Source organism: Ursus maritimus, unplaced genomic scaffold (genome assembly GCF_017311325.1).
Source record: "Ursus maritimus isolate PB19 unplaced genomic scaffold, ASM1731132v1 scaffold_22, whole genome shotgun sequence".
NCBI classification, from domain to species: domain Eukaryota; kingdom Metazoa; phylum Chordata; class Mammalia; order Carnivora; family Ursidae; genus Ursus; species Ursus maritimus.
The window spans coordinates 7,993,843-8,012,734 of NW_024424675.1; the positions used below are offsets into that span (position 1 = coordinate 7,993,843).

Below are 18,892 nucleotides of genomic sequence, written 5' to 3' on the forward strand. Positions count from 1 at the left end.
GATACTGTATAAATCTGTGAAATTTTGCTGTGAGGGAAGGTCCTAAGGAGAGAGAGCTCAGGCTTCTCATTGCTCATCAGGACTTATTAACGTTACCTAATAGTCATTTTCTCGAGCGCCTAATGGAGAGTCCTTTCTGAGCAAAGTGCTCTGCAGGAGGTGTGTGTTTTCAGTGTATATCTTTTTTAACTTAGATGTTTCATTGTGTGGATGATATCTGGTAAAGAAATTTTTTAAAAATCCACAACTATCCCATCGTTTTTTAGAATTAAAGATGTTATATTAGAGAAATTTTGGTCTGGCTTTTCACCCTGCCTTCCGCTTTCCCCAACGTAGGCAAGCCTCCATCCTTGTCCCCAGTGAAAGGGACCGTTGGTGTGGATAATCCAAATCCCCAGCTAATCCCCTCTGTGGGGTGGGGTCACAGGCCCACCACTCAGGGCACAGGCCTTATCACACCTGGGGCATGACCATGGCTCCCTCCTGGGACGCAGGGCAACGCGTGGACACTGAGGAATTACTCCCAGGGCAAGAGGATAATCTGCAAGGCAAATAATCCCACAGGGGTCATCAGGAGCCCCTAGTCCAGAGAACAAAAAAGGGGCAGTGGGTCTTCCCTCCTAGGCACAAGAGCTGACCCTCTTGCCCTGGAATTCAAGGACTCATTAGTATGCAGTGATGGCCCAGTCCAAGGCCAGCCTGAGAGAACTTGCCATCAATATATAAGTGACCTCAGGTCAGACATTAAAGGGGAGGATGGGGTGCTCAGCCACAGGCACCAATGGTCGAGAGGAGTGAAATGGTCATTCAGGGTTTCTGAAGCCTCACACCGCCTGCCAGTGCTTGGCTCCCACTCAGAGGGAGACTTTGGGAGACCAGTAATTAATGGGCAACGACTTCTTAATTCTTAAGCTTTGGGGGACCTGAGTCTTTGAATTTGAGTTTAAGTGCATTATAACCAAGAGGGGTACTACACAGCAACATTCTCATTTGAAAGTCTGTCAGTCAAATCGGTCATTTGGAGCAGTCATTCTGTCTCAGAATGTCAGGAACCTCTTTGAAGATTTAAACAGTCCAAGGAGGAATCATGGGCTGAGAAACAAAGAATAGTTCTTTTTTTCCCCAGATGGCGTTTTCCAAAATCTCGGTATCCAAAATGTATCTTAAAATGAGCTTTGGGGGCTTCATTAATTTACCTGGTACAGCCTAGATTTTTAAACTCACGATTACGATTCCCCATTTTGAAAACCCATTAACTCTTCCTTACTTTAAAGCAATTTTTGAAATGAAGGGTCTGCCAGTATCTGATATGAGGTGACTTTGGAAAAAAGCCATTCCAGACTTGCTGTCTTCCACTTTCCTTTGAAGGGGAAAACATTAAAGCATTAAATACTTCCACATTTTAAGCCCACGTGTCTCCAAACATCTGAGAGGGGAGAAAACGAGTATATTTGCAGATTAACTCGTGAGGACAAAGCTGTGTAGATGATAATGTCACCTACTTAATAAATTCATGCTGTGAATTGGGCCCTGCCCCAAGCACCTCACAGACGCAGCTCATTTTATCTTCTGATCTAAAAAGGGATATAATCAGATGAAGAAACTGAGGTGCAGAGGAGTTCAGAGACTTAATCCGGACCCCAGTGCTGTAACGTCCCTCTGCCCAGCGTGGTGGCTGCTGCATGACTGGGTATCCGGGGATGTGGCTCGCAGTGTGAGGGGTAGACTCCAGCAGTCGTGTGGTCCACACGGCCAGCTGAGCCTCCGGGCTGCTCTCCCACCCTCCCCGCCCGGATGCTGAGACGGTTGAGTTGGCTGTGCCTGTGTGTGGAGCTGTTTACTAATCTCTTAACCCAAATCCAGTAAACAAAAGTCAAAGAACCAGGGCGAGCCCTAGAAACTGCATTTCTCCCACAGAGTCCATCCTCCCATATTTTAGTAAGATTGAGGGTGTTCTGGAAGCAGTTGGCCTGCTCCCTTACAACGGACATGCCGTTGCTTGTGGCTGAAAATGCAGCCTCAACTCCTTCCCTCCATGAGCCCAAAAGATGGGCCTGGTATCGACTTGGGTTTTGGAGAAGAGCTCAACCAGATTCACAGTCTGAGCAGATTTGGGGCTTTCTATGTGGCCTGTTTGTGGGGTCTCCCCCTTAGCTTGCTGGTCTACCAGGCCAGGTGGTCATGATCACTGAAGCTACGCTCAGTACCCCACGCAGGAATGCCAACCTGTAAAAATTGAATATCACATGACTTTAAATGCACATTCCTTATAAAATTTTTAAAGCTCGCTGGATTTTATTAGAATATGTGAACCAGACTGAGTATATTAAATTTATGAGTCCAATTGATGCAGTACCATAATAATTCAATACAATATGCTTATGTCATTAAGCTCATAAAGAAGATTCTCTGCATAGCTGTAATGAATAGTTCCGATTCTGTAATCACAGACTAACATTTTCACCCTGATGAATTTTAACTGGGAGCTCTCAGAATTCTCTATAAAGTCAAGAAATAAATGCCATATTTCAAATGATGACTACTTATTTCAAGTATTTACTTTAAAACCTAGGTTGGATAGAAAAGTACCTGCTAAGACAGAATTATTCATTAGAAATACTAAAGAGGTTGGAAGAGGTTAGCATGAAGTAGAATAGGACTGTGATTTATGGCTAGTCATAAATTATAAACAAAAACCAAAGAGACTTTCCTCTTCTGCTTTGAGAAATTTCATTGACTCCTTCACCTCTTACCTTCTTCCCACACACACACGTATTTTGGTTATCTATCACCATGTAATGAACTACCCCAAAACTTGACTTCCTTAAAGCAACCGCCATTTTATTGCTTATGATGCCAGGTTCTGGAATTTGGGCAGGGCTCCGCTGAGTGGTTCATCTTTTCCAAGTGTCAGGTATCCAAGGTCAGGACACTTATATGGCTGCATTCTGATCATGGCGCCACTAAGGACTGGGCCCGGCTGGGGCACCGGAACCTGCCAGTGACTTCTTCACTATCAGCTTTACCTCCAGTGTGTTCTCTTGGTGAAAACAAGGCACAGGCTCCACCCAGAAGGTCTGACAGGAGCCAGGGGTCGGAGAGAAGAGACAGTGCTGGAGCACAGTGCAGGACCCCCAGCGTGAGGAGTAGAGAGCCAATCTAGCGAGCAGTACCTTCCAGAAGTGTGTTCCCATGCTAAATGGGCCCCACATAGTGTGCATGCAGTCCAGCCACGTGGGCTCTTGGGAGGACTCCAAGCTGTGCATCCTCACCATGACGCTTTGCACCCGCTCTCCCCACTGCCTGGAATAGGCTTCCTTCAAGTATCTTCACCAGTATTTCCTCCAGTCTGATTCTTACTCACCCCTCAGCTCTTGGCGAAATGTCACCAGTTCCCAGAACTAGGCTGGATGCCTTTTCTATGTGCTCCAAAAGCATCTCATTCCCGTTTAGAATATGTAGCCTTGTCTTAATGAGTGCTCTACCTGTCCATCTCCCCGGAATGCCTGCACATTACTCAGGGCAGGAACTGAACGTATTCACTACTGAATTCTTAGCAGAACTCGCATGTAGAAAGCTCTCCACAAATATTTGTTGGGTGCATGAATGAAGTCTCAAGAGAGAAGATCCAACAAAGAACAAACCTTGAAGTCCTTAGAAGACAAGTAGGATTTACAAGAACGATTCTGCACAATGAAGACATGGTACAGGGCAGCCCAGGCTCTGTGTCTTGTTTTATTCAACATTGGCCACCCAGTGCCTGGCACACTGCTCGTTGTAGAGCAGATGTGTGCTAACTATGGTGGATGGATGAGTTGCTTGAATCAAACTGTCCTAATGCCATCGGGGTGTGGAGGACCTTTAGGGGCGTGTCTGGAAAGGAACCCAGCATTTTTGATCCAGTGGAGACAAATTTTAGGATTCCAAAATAGCCAGAGAGTGGTGTCAACTAGAATTTATGAGAGTTCGAAACTGGGAAGCCTTGAGTGAGTGAATATAGACCCCACTGGGTTGATTCATGACCCATGACCAGTGGTAACCAGACCTCTCTCTGGTGTAGAAATATCCCAGTGTGTCTCCATTCTGGCTTGATCTGTCTTCAGAGCCCATCAGTAAAAGATGAATTTTCCAAGTGCTGCAAGGTAAATGAAACCTCTAAGTCTTAGTAGACTGATCGTTGTCTTTAAGCTGCCACCATGGCTAATGGCTTCTGGAAATGAGGAATTCCAGCAAACTGTCTTCCCTGTTAATATGTCAGAGTGGAAAGGTAGATAAGATCCTACTACATTTTTAAAGCACATTTTAATAATTTCAGTAACTTTAAATTAAATTATGAATGTATGTTAAATTTTTGTGACATGAAGGGTCTTGACAACAGTGAGATGGCTGGGGAAATGAGGAGAGCGACAGCAGGGCAATACACGGCCATGAAGTACACAGCAGGCTGCAGTCACAGTCATGAGCCTGTGTGACTCTATTATATAGGCCCATATAAAGCCTATATTATAGAGTCTTTTTTTTTTTTTTAAAGATTTTATTTATTTATTCGACAGAGATAGAGACAGCCAGTGAGAGAGGGAACACAAGCAGGGGGAGTGGGAGAGGAAGAAGCAGGCTCCCAGCGGAGGAGCCTGATGTGGGGCTCGATCCCAGAACGCCGGGATCACGCCCTGAGCTGAAGGCAGACGCTTAACCGCTGTGCCACCCAGGCGCCCCTATATTATAGAGTCTTATGTTCTAGAACATAGACTATCCTAGAGTCTATAATAATGGATTATAAGCCCTATTAAAGCAGCTTTTTAGTAACCTAAAATCGTCATGACTTTATCCCCCTGATAGTTAAAGTAGAAGAAAGGAAGCCAAAAAATGAGAAGGTAAGGTCTTTCAAATGTTTCTGAGGCCCTATTCTCGTTCCTAGTGTTCTCTACACACACACACACACACACACACACACACACACACACACAGTGGCAAATTCTGAGAGCCCCTGTGAGCCTGGGCTCAAAAGAGAAGGGCTGCGTTTACATCCACTCATTACGTATCAGCGTAAAGTGGTTGTGAATTATATTAGGCCATCTGACTTTCTCCTGAATTTGAAGAGCCAGTCATTTGTCAGCCTCTGTGGTCTGTTGATGTGGGCTAAGTCATTGCCTCTTGGGATCTCAGTTTCCTCATCTGCAAACAGGATATGCATACCTTGTCCTCCTCCTCCTCAGCATGTCTTAGGGGTCACGTGAGCTCATGAACTGGGGAGCGGGGAAGTGCTTTATACTAAGTGCCTGCAGACCCAAATCCAGGTTCATGGCCCTCCGTGTTCCCCTTCAGGTCCTGCTGTTCCCCACATAGAGCCTGCACATGCTGGCCTGGTTCCCTTGTTCACAGTGTTTGCCGAGCAGGGATACCACTCCATCTTCCTTTCTTGAAAGGAAATGGCTGCGAGATGGGAGGGGCTACACTATTTAACTTCCTGCTGATCTCCCAGGTTTTTGCCTGGATGGACTATAGAGCTTGTGGTCAGTCCCAATGACCAGACTAGCATTTCACCCAGCAGCTCCAGACTTGAAAAGAACAACCCAGCAGAGGCTGTCTTAAGGCCAGTTTTTAGTTAGGTTATTCCAGTAATTTAAGTACTTTCCTTTCAGCTAGAGCGGAGACTGAAATTGTATTGTAGGTCACACATGAATCATGTTAACAGAATGACCTTCATCGAGAATGAAATAAAAATGAAAATAGCATGTAGCAGCACATTATATTTTCAATTTTTTCTTCTTGATGCAGTGTATTGATTGAGGTACCAGGCTAAAGCTTTAAAATAATTGACTAAATTCTTACTGAATTGTCCTGTATTGCTGTAGGGAGTGTGTTTCACCTTTCAGAACTCATTAACACAGCCAATAGACCATATTAGCCTGTGTTTTGGTTCAAAAGATTAATAATGTTTAGTGGTTTGGAAATGGTGTTGGAATTTTGAAGATTGGCCTGTGTGTATAGCAGGATTTGGGGCAGGAACTTTCCAGGTTAACGCTTGACTGGGGATGTCCAACTAGGACTCACTGACCCATCTAAAATGTTATTTTAGTAAAACCTCCTAAATGGACCTTTTCCTAAGAGTGGGGTGCCCTGGGCAGGTCTTGATCTGACTACAGACCAGCCCCCAGGAGCTTGGAGATGGAAGGTTTCCTCTGACCTGGACTGGCGCCTGCCACCTGCCTGTCAGTGTGTCAGGGTCATTGTTAGTTAACTTGTTTGCAAACAGCAGAAAATCACTGTGGCCATTGTCAACGAACGGATGCGTCCATGACCTGGCTTGGGAGTGGCAAGACAAAAGGCTCTCCTGCATCTGGCCTTCTGTGAGAGTTCCCTGAATTTCTTACACTCTTGAAAATGCCCCTTGGCAGTGGCTGTGAAATCTGGAAGAGATCGACTCCAGCAGGCTCCAAGTGGTATCTTCCTTAGCTCTTTTGCTGTGGGGGTGCCTGTCCCAGAATATGAATGGGAAAAGTTGACCAGTCCTCTGCCCTAAGTCAGCTCAGTAACCAATCCCCAAAGGAGGGAAAGATATTTTTTCAGAAGGGAATCTGAGTGCTATTTGGGAAGGAAAAAGGAAGCAGGGCAGTTAAACAATGGCCAGTGCCCACCAAGGCTCTGTAAGGACGCTATGGACAGAAGCATGGGCACAGCTACATTGGACTCCGCATAGAAGAGTATATGCCTCACAGCAAGAGGTCATTTTCCCCTTCCCATATTTGTATGGGACATTAACCCCCGAGAACACAGAGCCCCCTGGTCTCTGTGAGAGCAGCCTCAGGCCTGGGAAAGGCAGCCTATCTGGCTCAGTGTAGATGGCCTTGCCCGGTGAGAGATGGCAGAGCTCGGGAGATGGGCGGGGGGCGCAACAGGAACATAGGGGGATGGTAGACTCTGGACGGCAGGCTGGTGATTGAGACCCAGCCTCTGGGGCTGCAACGTGGCCGTGCGTGCTGGCACTCCCACCTCTATGTTCTGTGACCTTCAGGGCACTACTTCAGCCTCCTGGTCCTCAGTTTCTATAGCTAGAGGATGGGGATGGTCATGGTCCCTTCTTCATGAAGTTGTACTTGAATGAGCTATACCATGAAAAGTTCTCACTGTGCCTGGAACACAGCTGGCTTGTGATAGTGGCTCTCTGTGGCAGCTGGTCAGCGTGTTGTGTACACGTGGGAGACAATCCTCAGGAAATAGGTGGAGAGGTCTTGGCAGGTGTGATTTGAAGAAAAGGACCGCTTTGGAAAGAAGAGGTCAGGAGCCTGGTGTGGGTGTCTCTGACAAGCTGCATGTCCCTCATTCTTCCTGTGGTCTTTTGGCCTCCTCTTGAAAAGCTCCTGGTCCCCTGCAGAATTTTGTCTTGTTTGGGGGTAGGGCTTAAAAGCACATGCCTGTTTAATGCTTTGTTTGGGACAGATCCGTGGGGTCCTGTCTCTCCCAGTTACTTCTAGCCCTTGCTCACTGCCTCTGCATAGACTGACTTTAAAAAATAGTAAGATATGCCCGCAGATTGTAGAAGAAAGGCACTTTCTGGAATCAAGGTTCTCTGCTTCAGGACGGAAATATGCCTTCAAAATCAGCCATCTAAACTTGATTTTCTGAAAGTATTGATAAGAAAACACCTTATATTTTAGTGCTGGTCCAAGTAGCAAAAAGTAAATTACATAGATAAATGTCTCATCTATTTCTTATTATTCTTAAATCTTTTTTTTTTTAAATCTTTTTTTTTTTTTTCCAAATGGATAAATAACTCCCAGAGCTTGGTGTCCAACATTGCTGTGCTGTTTCCTTCTCTCCCCTGTGTCTTCTGTTCTCCTTCCATCGCAGCCCTTCCCCTGCCGCCCTCCCCTAGCCAGCCCCTCTATCTCTGTGTGGCCCCCGCCCTCTCGGCCATACTCAGACCCCCCCCCCCCCAAACCCCTTCTCGCTCTCTACTGCGGGTTTGCAATCTTATTGAAAAGGGATTTGGTTTAATCTGACTTTCATCCTCCAACTACCCCGGGCGAGGCCGGGCTGAAATGTTGCACAGACACAGAGGCTGCAACTGCCCGCTCGTGGTGACCCCGATCGCACGTTTAATGAAGCCAAGACTCAGGTGAGATACCCACCGCCAGGGTGGGCAAGGCCTGCTGGCCTTCTGCGGTCCCTGACAGCCACAGAGATTTAAATATGCCTGGGTTTCGTTTCGTTTCGTTTCGTTTCGTTTCGTTTCGTTTCGTTTCGTTTCTTTTCTTTTCTTTTCTTTTCTTTTCTTTTCTTTTCTTTTCTTTCTTTTCTTTCTTTCTTTCTTTCATGGAGAAAATGCCATGTGAAAGAAACAGAAATTGGATATTGGATTTCACAAATCCTTCTCCTCCTCTGACCTTCTGACCCTGATAAGCCACTTAAACTCCTAAGGTCCTTCAATTTTTGTAATACTTTTTTGCAAAGTGAAATGCCCTGGGCATGCAGCTTGGCTGTCCTGGACTCAGTTTTTATATGCCGGGGAAGGCTAGACAATAAAAAGGGGATCGCTTTGACAGGAAGAACTTAATTTTCTCCCTTCGGCCACAGATGCTGTAGAAAACACTGTGAGCACATGCAACAAAAATGGCTCATGTAAATATGTGCGTCTTTAAATACGTACTTCACATATGATTATTTTATATATATATACATGTATATGGATAAAATAGATATAATAGTAGAGTTCTAGTTCACTGGCGGGTCTTGGCCTGAGCCTGAAATCCTACGGGGGAGCTGCTTTACTGGAGAGAGAGCAATAAACCTGACTCACCGGACACCACTGTGTGCAGGCACGTTGCATACTGAAGAAGAGCTCAGACGAAGGAAGCAACGCAGTCCCCTCTCTGCAAACGGCAGGCAGTGGGCATGTTCCCGCGCGGAATACTCGACGGCAGTGATACCGAGCACGGTGCAGCTGTGCCCAGCGGGTCTATGAGTCTCACAGACATCGTGTTAAAGCGCAGGAGGCCAGACACGAAGGACAGTGTCCTGCGTGATTCCATTTGCGTGAGGTTCAAAACCTGGCAGAACTAATCGATGGTGGGAGAAGTCAGGATAGCCTTGTCCTTGGGGAAAGGATGGTGAGGGCGTATGAGGAGGGCTGCCTGGCTGCTAGCAGCATTGTCTTGTTTTTATCTGGGTGCCGATCACACGGGGATGTCCACTTTTTGAAACTTTATTAGGCTGTGCATGTGTGCAGTTTTCTCTGTGTACACCTCAATTTTTAAAAAACTATCTCCTCAGTATCAGTCATCAGAGTTCTTTCCAAGTACTTTCCCCAAGCTCAGCAGTGTGTCAGGTGTGGTGGGGGTCACAAAGAAGAATGAGCTGCTGTGACCTCAAGAACCTTCTGGAAGTTGAGTTCTGTCTTCTGTCCCCAGCCCTACACCTAGTCCTTGGGTTTTGTCATTTGCCAGAAGGAATTTGGCCAGCCCACTGCCAGCACGCGGCTCTGGACCCGGCACCAAGGTTACCATGCCTCATTCAGATATACTTGAGAGCGCCTGAAGCTCGCTGCAAAGAACCCTCTCCAGTCAAAGCATTTCTTTGGCCAAGGAAGCAGTCAATGTAAAGGGAGCCCAGGCTGCCCAATCCTGTCAAGCAGAGGTTGGTTTTGCAATGTAAAAACTCTCCTGTAAGGTTTGTAATTCATTGGATGAGTTCCTTCCATCTCGAGTTTCCATGGAGACATGCTAGTGAGTTCATTTAAAGAAAAAGGCACTACCTGCACCCAGTTTACTGTTCTCTTGGTGGTGGTGTCCTGGCAGGGAAGGGCTTTCCAGTACTTTTTTTTTATTATTTATATTTTTAACTTTCACTTTTCATTGTACCCTTTGGGCTCTACTGGCCCTTTAGAGCCCCCCACCCCCACCTTGTGAACTAATGATGACAGATGTTGGTACAACATCCGTTCCCAGATGTGAATACCTTACGTTCTGTCGGAATTCATCTCGAAGGCATGGTTGTGAGCATTAAATGCAGCCCGTGGGAGACGGGGGCTGCTCGGGCGCTCAGGAGGTGATACCGGCAAGGCCCCCTGGCTCTGGGCATGCTTTAGCCTATGAGAGGGTTGCAGCCCCACGCTCCAGCGCCCAAGCTCCTCATCATCTTGTTCTAGACACTTCACTCTTGACCTGCCAACAACAGTCCGTTTGCTCAGATGCCTTCACTGCATTGTGAGCATTGGCTGGTGCGCCAGGCATGGTCTCCAACGTACACTTGTATCCATTCTCTCTAAAGTTGCTATTTTCAGCTTCCCTTCCCCCAGGAAAGTTGAAGTGCGGTTCCCTTGTGCCTCTGATGCAAATAAGTCCTGGTGTAAGATCTTCATTTTTCAGCAATTGGTTTTGGCACCTTCTTGCCTCCCCCGATTGCTCTTTCGAGCTCCTTTCCTGAGAGATTACTGTGAGACCAGTAAGTTAGATATATTGAACAAAAAAGACAGAGTCTGAGTTAAAAACACTCAGTTTTAAGTCCCCTCTCCTCATGAGTAGCCTTGCTTACTTCTGCAACAGGGTCCTCACCCAAAAATGGGTTTGACAGTAATAACAGCGGGTAATTCTAGGCAGAGTACGATGAGAGCGTAAAATCAGGCGAGTTCAGAAATTTGGGGGCATGGTGCAGGCATTCTGTTCTTGTGCTTTGGGGACAGCCTCAGGGGTACGCGTGCTAAGACTCGCCAGATTGTCTGTTTGAAGAATGTGCAGTGACTGTGCGTCAGCAAGAAATTAGAAGATTTTTAGAAACTATGAATTAGTATACAAATGTTAATGATCAATAACCCTCATTATTCTGTTTAAGAGAATAGCTGAGGAATTTTCCTCCAGCAGACTGTCTTGTTTCAGAAGGGGCAGTTCATAGAGGAGGCCGAATTCCACTTCCCCGGGCCAAGCTTTCTCAGCGGTGGCACGACCACGCTGGGAGCGCAGTAAGGCCAGCATGGGGGCTGTCCTGTGTGTCCCAGGATGCACCTGGATGCGTGCCCCACCCCAGAGTGACAGTCAGTCGAAAACGTCTCCAGACACTGCTGTATGTCTTCTATGGGACAAATCACCCCTGATTGGAAACCCCAGCTTCTAAAGGCCTCAGCCATGTTTCACAGACAAATTTCTTTGTTACTCAGTCTCTAATTATTATATTTAATTTCAAGGTTTGTGATAGGATTGTTTATGTTTTTGAAACAAGCTGAGACAGTAATAAAGATTTAGGCTTACCCACCCCACCTCCACCCCCACCCCCTGCGTGTGGTCCCATTCTGTTATAAATAACATTTGCCTGACCTGAAATATATTAACTATTTTTGTGTGTCCTGTTTTCTTTTAATACACCCTGCCAGCAGCCGCATCTGATTCCATCCCCAGCGTCTTGGATCCTCGTCCCAGACATGCTCTGCTTGCTGGGTGCCAGAGTAGGCGGCGAGAGCCGCGACAAACACGTGCGGTGGCGGGGAGGGGCCGCGCAGGGGGTCAGAGCAATTAATCTTAGTAAGAATCTCTTTTCATTGATGATTATAGGTTTGGCAGAATGATTTGTAAATATTAGTACTTGGAACTGACCCGCTTGTCCCCACTATTTCTTTTCCTTTAGTTTATAAGAATCCAAAGCAGACAGTGACGGTATCATTTCAAAATGCTAGTCAGCAGCACATTTAGCATTGTACAGATGGCGAGCCTTTTTCTTTTCTTTCCTTTTTTTTTTTTTTTTTTTTTTTTTGCCTCCTTTTTATCAGCTTTCTATTTAATAAGTAAGTTGAGGGGAAAAAATAAGTAAGTTGATGGAAATGACTTGCTAAAAAATAGGGTCTTAACTAGTGCCACTGTTGCTGGAAAGCAGACCCCTCCCTCCCCTCCCCCGGAGCCTGGCACCGCACTGGCATTTCTCTGGGCATTTTCTGCAGGTGGACCCGAGGCCGTGTTGCTGCGAGTCACGGAAAAGTCACCTGCATCGTGGATGCGGTGGCTGTCTTCCCTCGGGTAGGTCCGGTGACAGCCGAGGCCACACAGATTCCCATGTGCTGTTTCTAATGACAGCAACAGCTCTTTCAAAGTGGGTGGCGAGTTGTTTCTGGAATTTCTTCTCTCCTTGATTCCACCCAACGACATCTAACCATGTTTTGGCTCTTGTCTCTTCCTCAGAAATACCTCAGGGACTTTTTCAGCGTGATGCTCCAATCTGCGACGTCCCCCCTGCACATCAGCAAGGTGGGGCTGACCCTTTCCAAACACACCGTTTGTGAGTTCTCGCCGTTCTTCAAGAAGGGGGTCTTTGACTACAGCAGCCACGGGACGGGGTAGAGCTGGGGTGACGGAGGAACCACCAGTGCAGTGCCTTCTCGTCGAAGGGGCCCTCCCGGCGCGGGGCAGCCTCCCACGCTGGGTCCGGGCCTGCCTCCTCCGGCCGCAGCTGGACGTGCAGCAGCCGGCCTGGGCCGCCTCACCAGGGCCTCCCGAGTGCCTGAGTCTGGGACTGGCATGTTTTGCTTTGGGGACGGGGACCTCGACGGGCAGCTGTTGCTGTCCCATTGCCGTTGAATGTGGCCTTTTCCCCACAGTGCTTCCTTCTCATCACAGCCGAGTCTGCCCCTGTGGCAGAATGGACGTGGCTGGATTGTCACGGGCTCTCTGAGCCCAGCCAGCCCGGGACCTCCCCAAGTGAGTGGGTGGCTCACCAGACCTCCCTTAAATGACTGTCATCTGGATTCCTCTTTCACCAAAATATATATCTTATTTTTTATATTACTTCCATGCGGCTGGCTATATCCCAAGAGAAGCATTTTAAATGATCTCATGGTATTTTTTTTTTTTTCTTTTTCCCCTCATTTGAGTCAGAATTTTTGTACGATACCTAACCACTGATGTTTACACAGAATTTCATATTCTGCAAAAGGGAATTTTGGTCCACTCATGACTGGAATCTTCCATGCTTGACAAATTGGACGTAGGTGACATCACTTAAGACTTCCGTAAACCCATACAAATAGGATATTTGTTTAATCTTGAATATTTGAGGAAATTTCCCCAAACGTAAATGGCTACGTGCGTTCTCGAGCTTTCTCCGCTAAGCACAAAACAAGCGCATAGCTGAATGCCTATTTTTAAAAATTATTTTTTTCACATTTTTGTTACAGAATCTTCTGGCTCTTTGGCTGAAAGACTAGAATTTACAGTAGTTTATTAATGATCCCTTAAATTACTCAGGACTTAATGTAGCATTGCACATCTATGTACAGTAAAACTGCTTTGTTTTACTAAAGAGAAAAATGTGAGTAGACAAAATATAAATGTGGCATATATGGAAATGTATATAATTCTACCTAGAGATTTATATATGTACACACGCCTGTACAATAGTTGTATCAAAATATATAATCGTTCACACCAAATTTATTAAAGGTATTTGCTTTTTCAAAATTTAAATTGAGCTGCTATCAATATTAAACGAAGTTATAGAATTTATCCCGTAGCTCAGTTTATTTTAAGTTTGCAACATGATCACCCCTACTGGTCCGTTTAAAAATTTATCTAACGTGGTTGGAAAGATCCGTAATGTATAATTTAGCATTCGTGTTGCAGAAGATGCCGTCGGAGTAACATTTAAAGCCACAAACGAGTGTTTGTGTTTGCATACAGTCTTCTAGACTATGCCTGTGCCACTGAGCTCGCCAACCTGAAAAATATGTCGTAAAGATGCAATTATCCCCATAAGGGGAACACTATTATTACACTAATTAGATGTCATAGTTTAACATGAAAAAAACGAGGACTTTTAAAAAATTGCTGCAGAAAGACTTGCTTTTGTCTGCCGCGGTGATTACAGGCATAGGTTTAGAGGCAATCACTCCCCGAGAATTTAAACCTAGAGATTAAAGGATAAAAGCTGGGAGATAATAATTAACCATAGGTCATTTATTTAAAAGGAGTCACAGCAGTACAGATTGTCCCTCGTTTGCCGAGCACACCAAATGGTTTTCTTCAACGGACCAGGTAATCTGTCCCCTGCCCTCTTCGACCTGTGCCCCAGGCCAGGCTCGTGGCACGCGTGTCACTGAAGTGACACAGGATACAGTCATAACGTGGCAAGAATAAACAGACATGTGTTTGTAAGAAGTGCGGGAACCAGAAGACCCTTTGATTCCAATCCTCATCTTAAGTAGTCTGTTGAGTTTGAGGTTCGAGCACGAGCTGGCTCCGGCTGAAGCCAGCTGTGGGGAAGTGGGTCGTTCCACCTCTCCGAGCCTCAGCCTCCCCGTCTGAAGACCGCGCTGTTGCACGGGGTGATCTCTCGGTCCCACTCTAGCGGCGCTCACGAGCGGGGGCAGAGCTGCTCCTGGTGGGCGGACCAGGTCAGCCCCTGGTGTGTGGACGTGAACTGCAAACTTCTGATCGGACGCAAAGGCAGCCTGACCTGAATAGGACATGAGGGAGTGTTGAAAAGCCAATGAGAAGCCTCACCTAAACAAATGATGGAATCCCTTTCTGGAGCAAAGACAAAACAGACGTCAGAGTCAGGACGACAAAACTGAAGCTGTGTTAATTTAGACTAATGCAAAGGAGTAAAAGACAGTTAGCAAACGCATATTTTATTACTTCAAGTGCATCATAAAGTAATGCTAAGATGACCATTTTAGGCAAGTCACATAGAGGTTCCGTCAATGTATACATATTTTTGTAGCCAGTTGGACAAATCTAAGGAACTTAGAGTTTATTTAAGCTGTTTTAGCATGTCCTAGGTCTTGCTTCCACAATAAAATATCTGCACCAAACTTGTTTATAATCACAAGTGGCATAGGCTCCTTCAGCCTGGATCCCACCCAGGCCTTGCTATTTTGATAAATTTGGACAGGTGAAAAGGGAGTAACCAAGGCATGCTGCCTCCCTCATGATGGACATCCAGAAGATTCTCTGGCCCATAATGAGGAGATGCTTTGAAGATTCATGAATGGGGTACCCAGGCCCCATGGCCACTTCTCTTTATATTCGTATGTAGAAAGAGTCAGTCTGCTCAATTTGGCCCTGTTTACCCACTCGGTGCTCTAGACAGCATATGTTTGGGAGTCTGGGCAGAAGCAACCAGAAGTTTCACAGCTTAGGGCATCTGTGAACTTGGAGGTATGGTGCTGCAAGGCCACCGTCTCCAGCCTCAGAGCTGGGGCACGTCGGTGTTCTGGGTTCGGGTGTCAAAGATGAGATTCTGACACCTCTCCACCAGTGCCCAATCCCACGCGCGTCCCATCATTTCCTCAGACAGGCTCTCGGAGATGGAGAGCAGTGTTCTGTCGTCACGCGGCTCATTATTACTTACTCTGAGCCTACCACAGGACAGGCCTCATCTCCTTAGAGGGCACATGGGTCCCAATCAAGACAGTCATGAGAAAACATTCAGTGGTGCCCTGTTTTCCGATCAGTAGTGATGAAAAGAGGTTTGAAATACACTCCTTCACAAATGCCTAAAATGATGCCTCGAGGTGTCATTAGTCCAGAGTTGAACATTTCTGCCACATGAGGCCCTTGTCTTCCCATATTCTTACACATGCATGCAAGAGTAGTTCAGATTGGACTTTGTTACTGGATAAGTGGTTTGTTTGTTTTTTTTTCCATTTTGGGTAAGACGAGTCAAGAAATTTAGGCAAAATAATTCCATGGCAAAATCAATTGCTTCAGTTTTATTTAAATTATCATGACAGGTGATTTATGTTTGGGGAAAACTAATCAAAGACCATTAATCTGAGGGCACTCACCCTTGGCAAATTCAACCTTGTATATCCCCCCCTTTTAATGGCAGCACTATTTCCACATTGCAAGAAGAGGACCTGGTTATTGACTGTTTTCCCTTCTGTTTAGAGTGTTTTTTTCTGATGATAATTACATGGATAATGATTCTGTGGTGCTGAAATTCTGAATTTCACACAATACAGAATTATTTCTGAGTCGAAACAAATCCAACGTTTGTTATAAATTTCTAAAGCATCATATTTCAAATTGATCCTACCTGGGCGTAATCGGGGGCCATGGTGGTGTTGGCCAGGCTGTTACCTTCAGAAGGCTTCTGCATTTGGCAGCCCGGTAGAGCCCTGTTACATTTTGAAACGGTAGGAGAGACAAAGAGACAGTTGGCTGAACTGAAGGGGTTCAAGGATAGGAGTTTGTCCTTGTTTGCTGCAAATAGCAATTCTCACGGATTTATCACTGTAGAATTCTGCCCACTAAGCTCTGGCACTGTCTCCTGAGGTTACCCCAGGCCCTTCTAGAAGGTTCTCCCTTTTGTGTATCTCTTGGAAAATGACTAAATAGAAAATGTTCTTTCTTTGTGCCCATTTGGTACCCCTTCATTTGAACATTAGATAATGAAGCTTTTTTCCTCTGAGGGTTACTGCTCCGAAACTGATTCTTCTGTGGGAATTTGAGGTTCATCAATCTGATTTTGCCCCTTCTCCATTGCTGGAAAGGCAGAATATTCCGCATTCAGGGAGAGAGAAATGAATGTGTTTGCAAAAAGATGCACAAGGCATCTCTCTTTACGCACTGAAAATGGGCAAGTGCACTAGGTACAAAATTGGCAGTGCATAGAGGGAAATGCATCAGCGGAAGGCAAAAGTCCCGTAGGGTCAGCATTCAAAGCTGTTCGGTACCATTAAGTCAGGTCACCGGAGAGAGAGAAACCTTTCTCTAGGATTTAAGACTTGGAAAAAAAAAAGTGAAAAATATAGTTAAATATCTTCACTGCTTGAAAGCAGAGTTATTTTCCTCAAAGTGTCACGAATCCTTATGCGCAGTTAATATTTGCAGAAGTGTTTCCAGCAGCACTTAACGTTGTGCCTGAGAGCGTCTCGCTAAATTACAGCCTGAGGGTCTGCTATTCCTGAGCCTCCTTCTTCCTTCTCAGCCCCGCGGAAGGAAGGGAAGGAGGGAGGGAGGGGGGCTGCAGCTGCTTTTCCAGAGCTGCCAGGGAATCTCTTAGCGGAGAGAATCACAGAGAACAATCATACCAGTTTGTGGTGATGAAGAGCTTTTTTAATATTTGCACTTTTGTTGATTCTAAATTCTGTTAGCTTTCCTCCTGAAAACAAGCGAGAAACCGTGGGGGAAGGGGTTGCCTGATAAATGACTCTTTCGGATGGCGTCTTAAGCCCTAATTTTAATGAATGCAGTAAGTAAAGATTCACAGCAGGTGCCGTTCTGTCGTTGCAGAGTAATATTAAAACACTGGCTGTTCATCCTTTGAAAGCAAATGGGGAAGGTCGTGTTTACATGCTAAAGGGTTCTCTTTGCCTTCGGGTAGCAGCCTGAAGGTAGCCACGTGTACCAGAGTGTGGTGCTCCCCTCGGGGTCGGACGTGCAGAGTGTTCTGGGGTGAAGCACGCATCTGAAGAGCTTGCTGTCCACCGGGCTCGCTGTCTGTTGCACGTATGTAGTCATGTCCGCAAACCGGGCCATGGCACACATCACCACCTGGACCCACCTCACTCATTCCCTGTCTAAGCCAGTCCTCTCCGTGCCTCGCATACCCCACTGGCCCACGTGGGGGCTGGGTGGAAGGATGGCCAAGCACAGTGAGGTAAACCTCAGAAAGTTCATAAAGTACGGACAGCGCTTGCCCTCCTTGGAGCCATCTGTGTTCGGATCACGGCCACCGCCCCAGCCCCTTCCTGCCATGGTGTCGGTGAAGGATCAGACCAAATGCAGCCATTCCTGTGATTCCACTGGCCACATGCTAAGTGTCTTGATCCTAGCTGAGCAAGAACATGGCACAGAGAATGTAGACCAGACTGGCTGTGTTCTGCTCGTTCCTGGTAGTTAGGGAATCGGCCTGCGCATCGTTGGTGCCCCACGTGTCACCAGTCACACCCATGAGCGTCTTCCACAGCCTAACACAGGACTGGGCCCCCCCACGCACAGGGTGAGCAGCACGGCCAAGGGCCTGCCCTCAGGGAGCTCTCACTCCACTCAGCAACCGACCAGAGCTTGCACGACCATGTGATGGCAAAGCCTGATAAATGTCACGGAGCAAGAGGAGACGGTGCTGGGAGAGAACGCACTAGACCAGTGATCTCATCTCGGAGGCTCTGCAATTTCCCCGAGCTAACACCTGAGCAATGAGCAGAAATGAGTGCCAAGGAGGCAGAGAGGTTGCTCCAAATGGAGGAAAGTGTGTGCAGGAGGGAAAACGCTCATCGTCGCTGTCACATAAGGGAACATCCGGGACAGTGACAGATTGGAAAGAAAGACAGAGGCCAGAGGAAAGGGCACCTGAGAGGTTGCTGGCTGAAATTTTGTAAATGAGATCACATTTCCCATCAGCTACCACTGTTTTGGAAGGATATTCCTGGGGAGGAAGAGCACGTGGCGACTACGGCTCACCCTTTAAAGTCACACGTAGTAAAGAGAAGCAAACTTCCAGATTAAATGTGGACAAGGGACAAGGGACAAGATCCGGGTGAGAGTACTGTCCTTTGCCATCTAAAAGCTGGCAGTTCCGCTCGTAGAACATGGACTGTTGGTGTATTTCAGGTTCTGAGATTTCAGGGGCTCTTGCCTTACAGAAGCATGATCTCCCCCAAGCCTCAGACGTGTTGCTGGGGGTGTGTCCAAACTCCCATACCACAGGAGCCAGCAAACCCAAGTAAAGTTCATGTCGTCTTTGGGCTGCTACCTAATCCTTGCTTTGTAAACAGAAGAATAGGCAGCCCCATGCAGACAGAGCTGTCAAGAAACTATGAGCTAGTTGTGGAGTTTGGTTTATGATTTAGACCAGCAATGGCACAGGGACACCGTGTCCTCCTTAAGGCTGGGGTGGGACGACCTGCAACCCCACGTGGACCTCAAGTCCTTGATCTACCTTCCGAGCCTGAGCGTAATCATCCCAG

General features: G+C 46.6%; 1 protein-coding gene across 4 annotated transcripts in view; it reads left to right on the forward strand.

Moving 5' to 3' along the window:
• Positions 1 to 18,892, forward strand: part of KIF16B (kinesin family member 16B) — a 306,716-nt gene that overhangs the window by 269,315 nt on the left and 18,509 nt on the right. For 3 of the 4 annotated variants that reach the window (XM_040637962.1, XM_040637963.1, XM_040637965.1), the window contains one exon: positions 12,165 to 13,439. The exons of the other annotated variant lie outside the window; for it this stretch is intronic. In XM_040637962.1, coding sequence (XP_040493896.1) covers positions 12,165 to 12,323 — 159 coding nt within the window. In that variant the 3' untranslated portion in view covers positions 12,324 to 13,439. Of the gene's footprint in view, positions 1 to 12,164; positions 13,440 to 18,892 lie in introns of those variants that run through there. 4 annotated transcript variants of the gene reach the window in all.